The sequence below is a fragment of the Nestor notabilis genome, unplaced genomic scaffold, assembly GCF_000696875.1.
Source record: "Nestor notabilis isolate BGI_N333 unplaced genomic scaffold, ASM69687v1 scaffold13092, whole genome shotgun sequence".
In the NCBI taxonomy this organism is placed as follows: domain Eukaryota; kingdom Metazoa; phylum Chordata; class Aves; order Psittaciformes; family Psittacidae; genus Nestor; species Nestor notabilis.
The window spans coordinates 57658-66611 of record NW_009917062.1 but is presented as its reverse complement, the minus strand read 5'-3'; the positions used below and the strand labels follow the sequence as shown (position 1 = coordinate 66611).

At 50.8% G+C, this 8954-nt stretch overlaps 1 protein-coding gene across 4 annotated transcripts in view; it reads right to left on the bottom strand.

Annotated features, from left to right (window-relative positions):
• Positions 1-8954, bottom strand: part of LOC104413816 (ephrin type-B receptor 1) — a 44650-nt gene that overhangs the window by 2089 nt on the left and 33607 nt on the right. For all 4 annotated transcript variants that reach the window (XM_010024916.1, XM_010024918.1, XM_010024917.1 and 1 more), the window contains 4 exons: positions 5513-5635; positions 2829-3076; positions 2472-2687; positions 237-386 (listed from right to left, as the gene is read on the bottom strand). In XM_010024916.1, coding sequence (XP_010023218.1) covers positions 237-386; positions 2472-2687; positions 2829-3076; positions 5513-5635 — 737 coding nt within the window. The remainder of the gene's footprint in view (positions 1-236; positions 387-2471; positions 2688-2828; positions 3077-5512; positions 5636-8954) is intronic.

The window sequence follows — 8954 nt, the reverse complement described above, 5'->3', positions numbered from 1 at the left end:
CAAACCCTCTGAACATTTTCAAAGGCCCTGCAGCTTGCTGAAGTCCAATTACCAGCCCACTGGCTTTTCTTCCCAATTTCCCTCCTTGCATCCTCCTGCTCCCTAGCCTGTTTCATCTCCAAAACTGAGTGCTGCCAAGGCTCTGTGAAGGAGCAGATAACCATTCAGGCAGGGCTTTCTTTGGGAAGGAGCTCTCCCCCACGTCCAGAGCTGCATGAATGACCCCCAGTGCTTACATCTTGGTTGGACATGTCCCAGTAGGGCCTCTCCCCAAACGACATCACCTCCCACATGACGATGCCGTAGCTCCAGACATCACTGGCCGAGGTGAACTTGCGGTAGGCAATGGCCTCCGGTGCTGTCCATCTGACAGGGATCTTTCCCCCCTAAGGAAAAAGGGAGAGCAGCTGAGAAACAGCTTCCTTGTCAGAGAAGCCCGGACACCCGAGAGTCAGGGTTGGAACCATCCCACACAGCCCCGGCTGCCAATCCCTGGGGATGCCACTGAGGAGTGGGCTGGTGGTACCCGATGTGACGAGGAGGCAGGAGCCAAAAACATGTCCATGAATGTATCTTGTACCTGCACAAAAGGGCTTCACTAAACAAAACAAAATGGTTTATCCCACTGAGGTGTGACCCCTGACTGCCACCCTCCCCACTCTGAATGCCCTGCAGGACCCAGCACATCAGTAGCCTGTCCCCAGGTCCCTTCTCAGGGAAACATCAGGTGACAAGGGCTATATGCAGGACTGCACTAGCACTTATCTTAGGTGAAGAAGCTGCAGGTATCTCCTTGCATCTGCCTTCAATGGGAACAAGGTCTAACCTAAAAGCATCTTCTTCAGCATCATCTGGGCTCTCACAGATGCTGGAAGGTCCTTCTAGCCCCACTATTTTTGGAGTGGGAGGCAAATGGGAAAACACATTTAAGCCCCAAAGGAGACTCAAAAAGCATTAAAATGGGAATGGGCCTTTGACACCAAGCCCCTCATTTCTCCTAAAAGCTCAAAATCAGTGTCTCAGCATCTCAAGCCATCCCCATCAGCAGGACAGGAAGGGCTGGAGGCCATGCCAAGGAGGCAGGGATGCTACAGAGGGACAGCATGTACAGAGGGACTGCCCCAACAGCAAGCACCCCTGAAATAACAGCAAAACCAGCCAAGGGATGAAGGAAAACCACAGACAGGTCCGGTATTTACTCTGGGCAGAACCGCACAGTAAAGCATTCAGTGCAATTGTTTTGCGTAGGCTTTCTGCCGAAGTGTCAGCTGCTCTTGAAAGATGAATGGCAAAAAATGTGATTTGAATAACTACAAATGGAGAAATTAACTGCTAGGTTGTTTTTCCTGCCTTTTCCCCAGAGCTAAAAACCTGCTGTGGGAGGCAGAGTGATGTAATCGCAGGCACAGCATCACTTCCCAGCTGCCGGGGAGATCTATTATGGCCTAAATTAAATAAAAACACAGATGAGATAATCTCTTTGATATCTAAAGGTGGCAGAAAGGCTACTTCATAGCTCATCCCAGCAGCTACTGCTGGGGTCTTTGAACAAAATAAATACTGGGTGTCTGCTCCAGGTCTGGGTAGTGTGGAGGACAGGTCCAGGGTTGGGAGGAGCATCCCACGAGCAGGGGATGAAGAGCAAGGGGCTGCAATTGGGCCGAAACACAGAGTCAGCCTCAAAGACATGTCCAAGGGTTTCCCACTTCGGAGGCTGGCGCCCAAGAAACTGCTTCTACAGGACTCAGTGCTGCTTTGTGCTTGCACCCTGTGCACAGTCTTTTAATTAATCAATTAGATGAGGCCAAGGGGTTGCTCATTCCCTTCTCCTCTAATCATCCTTAACGCCACTAAGGGTCTCACGAGCTCAATGGCCAGAGAATGGCCATGGTGGGGAGCTGGGTGTCCCCTCGGGTGGCAGGGAGCAAAGGGAGAGTGGGGCTGCCATTACCTACAAATGAGTTGATTAAGGATGAGAAGGGTGGCTGGGGAACAGCAGAACTCCCATTAGGCTTGACTCTTTAATTAATGTTTGGAACGAGTTTCCAGCAGAGAAAGGCAGACCAGGCCTGGAGCACTGGGGAGTTAAAATGTCATCTCTGTACCATTGGGAGATGCTGTGATCTCCCTTCCTGTCTCTGCAGTGACTCCTCCATGCAACTTGCCTCCATGAAGGAGAAGGAAGAGGCTTATCTGGAAACCGCCAAAGGCAGAAAGGTGATTGGAGGAGGAGTGATGTAAAAAATATAAAGGGAGGAAGAGAAAAGAGGCAAAAGAAGATGATGGGTGGGAACCACAGCCAGGGGCTCTAGGCCACAAGCCTATGTGGTGGGAACCCTCCTGAGATGTTCCCACCCATGGTAGAATCTCTGGAGCACACATCCAGTGTCATTCTCCCAAGTCCAGCTGGCAGCAGATGCAGGGCAGGCATTGGGGATGCTGGGCAAGACAAAACCTCGCAAGGTACATACCAAAGAACTGGTGTAGGTGGGGTCAGACGTATCGTCCTGCAAATAGCGTGACAGGCCAAAGTCAGACACTTTGCACACCAGGTTGCTGTTGACCAGGATGTTCCTGGCAGCCAGATCTCGGTGCACATAATTCATCTCTGCGAGGTACTTCATCCCAGCAGCAATTCCTCTGAGCATCCCCACCAGCTGGATCACTGTGAACTGCCCATCGTTTTGCTGCAGTCAGAAAGAGCAGGCAGTAGGGTGAGCATACAGATCCCAGAGCTGCTCACCCCAACCTTGGGAGGATGCTGCACCTCCACAGAGGACTATCTACCTGCCCTGCCTGATTAAAGCAGAGATATCCCAGCATCTTACCCGCAGGAAGGAGTCCAGGGCCCCATTCTCCATGAACTCTGTGATGATCATGACCGGTCGGCTTTTGGTCACCACCCCTTCCAGCCGAATGATGTTGGGGTGGTCAAACTGCCCCATGATGCTGGCCTCGCTCAGGAAATCCCGGCGCTGCTTCTCAGAGTAGCCAGCTTTCAGTGTTTTGATGGCCACGTAGATCTCCCGCTTGCCGGGCAGCTTCAGGCGTCCCTTATACACTTCTCCAAACTCCCCTGTAAGTGCAAGACCATCTGCTACCACCTGCTCATCCACAAACAACATTGCAAAGTGTAATGGTACCTTGAGCTGCTTGGTCTCCAAACCAACTGGATGAGAAATTACCTTCAGCAATAGTCTCCTCTATAAATCTGCTCACCTGTCCTCTTCAAAAGGGGCAATGTTTGTTGCTGAGGATGCAATTAGGCTTGCAACCTTCTCCAAGGTGACAGAGTCCAGCACCGACAGAAGCAGAGGCTGGGACTTCTCTTGCAAACCCCCTAATAAGGATTTGCAGAGCAAGAGCAACAACATTTAAGGACTACCTCAAGTCAGCATCAGATGTCAGCATTGATAATCTCAGTTGCCTTTTTGCACATCGCTTATCTTGGAAAAAAATTGGGTTGTTTGCACTGCTGCCTTCTGATTTAAAATACAGAGAAAACCTCATTTTCAGCAGAAGAGCTTTTCCTTCACCAAGGCAAAATTTGCCTGTGGAGGGATTACATTTAAGCCAGGTTTGCAGCCACTTTGCCTTGATGAGCAGCAAAGGGCAGCTGATACATCGCTGAACTTGATCCTGATCAAACTAGCTCATTGCTTCTTTGTAACTTCCCCCTGGCTTCTCACTTTTTCTTCTACAAGTATGACACGCTAATTTAAAAATGGCAATAAAACCAGCACAGATGACATACAGATACGTGCACGCATGTGTATATATACATATGTATGGAAATATGGCACAGATCAGAGTGAGATCTGGCTTTTTCTTGTTACCTCATGGAGAAGCCAAATGGGAAATCCCAAGAGGTCCCACTGTCACCCAGTGAATATGTTCATGGAGCCTTTGCCACCTCATAGGAACTTTTAAAGCACAAACCAACTTTATGTCCACCCTAATTCATCAAAAATCCTATGTCTTGATGCTTCCTGGTCTAGTGGGCAGGTCCCTGAGGACTGGAGGTTGGCCAACATGAAGCCTCTCTATAAAAAGGGCATGAAGGATGACCCAGAAACCACAGGCCTGGGAAGGTCATGGAGTAGATCATCCTAAGCGAAATCATAAAACACATGCGGGAAAACAGAGGGATCAGGCCTAGTCGGCATGGGTTCATGAAGGGAAAGTACTGCTTGACCTACCTGATCTCCTTCTACGGTAAGGTGACCCGCCTGGTTGATAAGGGAAAGGCTGTGGATATTATTTGGACTTAAGTAAAGCATTTGACACTGTCTCCCACAGTGTTCTCCTGGAGAAACTGGCTGCTCATGGACTGGATAGGTGTATTCTTCACTGGGTTAGAAACTGGCTGGATAGCTGAGCCCAAAGAGTGGTGGTAAATGGTATCACATCTAGTTGGTGACCAGTCACTAGTGGTGTCCCTCAGGGCTTGGTCCTAGGGCCAGTGTTGTTTAACAACTTCACTGATGATCTGGATGAGGGGATCAAGTGCACCCTCAGTAATTCTGTGGATGCCACGAAGTTGGCTGGGAGTGTTGATCTGCTGGAGGATAGGGAGGCTCTGCACAGTCTGGATTGATGGGCTGTGGCCAATGGGATGAGGTTCAGCAAGGTAAAACGCCGGGTCCTGCATTTGGGCCACAACAACCCCCTGGAATGCTACATGCTTAGGGAAAAGTGGCTGGAAAGCAAAAAAGGCCCGGGGGGTGCTGATCAGGGGCTGCTGAACACAATCCAGCTTGTGCCCAGGCAGCCAAGAAGGCCAACAGCATCCTGGCCTGTATCTGCAACGTGTGGCCAGCAGGGCCAGGGCAGTGATCATCCCCCTGCACTGGGCACTGGTGAGGCTGCACCTCAAATCCTTTGTTCAGTTCTGGGCCCCTCACTACAAAAGAGACATTGAGGTGCTGGAGCAGGTCCAGAGAAGGGCAATGAAGCTGGTGAAGGGTCTGGAGCACAAGTGTGATGGGGAATGGCTGAGGGGACTGGGGTGGTTTAGACTGAAGAAGAAAAGGCTCAGGGGGGGACCTTATTGCACTCTACAACTACCTGACAGGAGGTTGTAGTGAGGTGGGTGTAGGTCTCTTCTCCCAAGTAACAAGTGATAGGACAAGAGGTAACAGCCTCAAGCTGTACCAGGGGAGGTTTAGATTGGACATTAGGAAAAATTTCTTCATTAAAAGGTGTGCTCAGGCATTGGAACAGGCTGCCCAGGGCAGCGGTGGAATCACCATCCCTGTAAGTGTTCACAAACCATGTAGATGAGGCCCTTAGTGACATGGTTTAGAGGGTGGTCTTGGCAGTCCTGGGGTAATGGTTGGACTTAATAATCTTAAAGGTCCTTTCCAACCTAGTTGATTCTATGATTCCTTGAGGATTTCCCAGTGAAAGACCACATGTACACCCCTGAAAATTGCTCCAAGTGGGTGTCTGGCCATGCAGGAGCAGTGGAGAGGACAGGGAGGGATGAGTGGCAGGGGATGGTGAGACCCACCTGCTCCAATGACTTCTTCAATCTTGACGAAGGATACATCGATCTCCTTGGCAAACTCTCGGACCGCCTCGTTGGGATCCTCGTAGGTGAAGGGGTCGATATAGATCTTCATTCCTGGAGACCCTTGTTGCAGGAAATATGGCAGCAGAGCAAAAGGAGAGAAAACAAGAGCAGCTGTGCCATGGCCAAGAACTGGAGACCCCCATGTTCTCACACCCTCTGTACGCCCATTAAGATGGCTGCTATCACCGTCCTCACATGCACCACCTCCACAGATCCTTGTCCAATTTGATCTCCCTTGTTCCACGTGACCCTCCCCTGCATTCCCTCTTCTCCTCCTCTGTCTCTGTTCCTCCACTGTTATTCTTCCTCTTCGTCCTCCCTGGCAATGGGGAGCAGTTACAGACTTGAACTACAATTAGCTGCCTTTACAGTGAGGGCTTTATGAGGCTCTATGCGTTAGTGAAGAAATATTTATTTACCTAAAAAGGCCTCTGATAGCTTTGTGGCGGCTACTAAATTGACAGAGTGTAGCAATTATAATCAACAACCTGAATGGAGCCATAAAATACAGCTTGGCCAGCCTCCGTGACAAGTATGCGGTCCCTTGCACAGGGGCAATGCACACAGCAGGATCCGACCACGCTGCAGGGAGATGCAGCAAGTGGGATCTTGCCCTTTTCAAATGGGGGAGAAACCAACACAGGCCTTCAGATGCCCCAGATGGTGTTAGCAGACATCATGTCTGGATGCCCTGGGGCTTACAGAGCTGCAAGGGGGCACAGCCACAGGTCAGAGCATGACCATGGCCATCCCTGGGCCTTAGTAGGGCACTGGTGTTGTACCACTGTACCCCCAAAAGGGACCCAGAATGGGCTGTGGTCTCCCTGTGGGGGTTCAGCCTCCTGTGCCATTTCTTATCCAAAAATGGACGGGGGATGGTGTAGCAGCCCCTCAAGGTCAACTCTGGAGGAGACCAGGAGGGACATCGCTGCCTGGTTCTCCTTCCTTGCTCTTACTGTGATTTACAGTGTTTGATTATGCTGTTAAGGACCTCAGCAAGGACCACAATCCTGACACACTGGTGCTTCCTGAACCCCCTCGGGAGCCAACCACAGATGAATGTATGGACCACAATGTTGCCCCTGTGCACTGCCACAGCGGGAATCCAAATCAACTCCCAGACTCTGCAAGTTTGCCAGCAAGTAATCCGGGACAAGGCATGAAAACCTCACGGAGGGGCACTACTGGTGCAAAACAGCCACTGAGGAAGAACTGCTTGCAGGGCACCCGGGACTCAAGAGGGACAGGGTAGGAGCATCCTCATGCCAAAAAGGGCCATCTGGGGCAAAAGCTCTGTACCTTGGAGGCAGGCAGAGAAGGCTGCAATGAAGCCATCTGTGCATCTCCCACTTCATAAATCCCTTTACGGCTCTGTCTCATACACTTTAACTGCCCCATAAATTTTTTTACAAGAGCAGCTGATGCTCCAGCCAGGATTACAAAGGGATTTACAGGATCGTAACCAAGACCGACTCACTGATCAAAATATTGAAGAAATAAAGGAGACGATAATGCTGAAGTTTCCTGCCCACCATCAGCACAGGCTGGTTTTCAAACACCCTCTGATGTGCCCCGGGGTCTGCCTGCGGGCTCAGTGAACACCAGGTTTAGCTCCCCACCTAATCCCCATCCCAGCCAAATGAGTAGAATTAGGGCACCTAAACCCATTACTCATCTCTGCAAACCTCAGCCACCAGCTCATCATCACCATGCTGGCAAAACATGGGCAAAATGCCAGGTACCAGAGCACAACACCAAAGGCAACCCATGCTGAGCCTGCCTGCAAAGAAAGCTTTGTGCTCCTAAAATCACCCCAATACTCCTAGAAACTGGATTAGGCCATTTATCTCTACTGCAGATGACGGCAAACCTTTTATCACTCTGAAAGCTTAAACGCTCTGCCCCACAACCCTGACTCCACCATTAGATTCTTTCAGACATCATTTTTCCTTGGGAATAAATATCGCCAGGACAGAGAAAAACCCTTTCCCACTGAATCACCACCACTCCAACAGGGCGCTTTCCCTATCTCCCCTATCTCAAGGCTCCTGGCGAAGCAGTGGCAGAGATAAAGGCATGAGAAATGACAACCTGAGAGATCCCATCTCACCCCAGAACCAAGCCGGGGCAGTCCTTGTCAGCCGGCAATCCTGGGGTGCTCCTGGAGGGACAGTGGAGCTGCAACTGCTGTGCTGCTGCTAAACACATGGGTAATTTGTTCCGATAGATGCACTTGTTACTCCATTAGTTGCTGGCCACAAATTTCCCACCTGTTTTGCTCTAGCATCTGCAATAACCAAGCGCCTGGAGGCTCACTAACCTTGAAAGGGTTTTGCTGTGTATCTGGGAGCCCCAGCAACCTAGCTTCCTGACACCAATCCTCACATCGCCTTTGAAACTACAGACACATGCTTCATTCCTTTCCTACCTGGTTAGAGCACCCTGGCTTTTGGGGTGCTTGGGGTGAGCTATGGACACAGCCAGGGTGTGGATGTTTCAAAACAGGAGGAGAAATGGGAAAAGTAAGTCCGCCTGCACCCCAACACAGGTTTACCCATTAGGCTTCCCTGATACACACGGTGCAGAAACATGGAGAAAAGAGGGAGGAAAAGCACAGGTCCACTGTATTTAAGTATCACCCAGTGATGTTTGGAAAACAGTTTATTGTTTGCTGGGAGGCTTAAGTCCCCTACAGCCCTGCCATCATTGCTATGAAGGTCAAGAGGTCTAGTGTGCTGTTGCTGACTTGGCTTGGCTCTCCTGGCTGCCTCCAAACTCCTTCCATCCTTGTCAGCACTCCTATTTTTCTCTGCTCCATCTCCATCCCTCCCACCCTTCCCCATCCTGCTCACCCATCTTACTCCCACCCTTCCCCAGCCATCCTTCACCCATCCCTGCATCCCACCACCATCCCTTTCCCCCAGGCAAGTGCCCAGGACCCAGGGATGGTTTCTTCCCACAAGGCAGAAAACTCCATGTGGGAGATATCTCTAGGAGAGCATAAATGGGATTTACATTCCATGGGCATGTGGCATGGAGCCTGCAAGCACTGGCTAGCAACTCCTCACCCCATGAAGCTGATGCTTTATTATCATTTCCAGCCACCACAATGGCCTGCTAGCTGCTGGAGAGGCACCTGAGCAGACATTATACACAACAGTGGAAGGAGCAGCCCAATGCTGATCCTGGCCCACGCAGAGCCTGTGGCAGGAAACCAGGAGTTCATCCTCCCTCTGAACACCGCTTCTCTCCTTCCCCTCTTTCTCCTGTGGGAGTCTTCACAGGATCCTCTCCCCATCCCTTGTCCTCCTACATGTCCCCTGCACCTTACATCCCAAATCCATCCTCTCCCCCCAAATCCACCCTCATCCCCCAAATC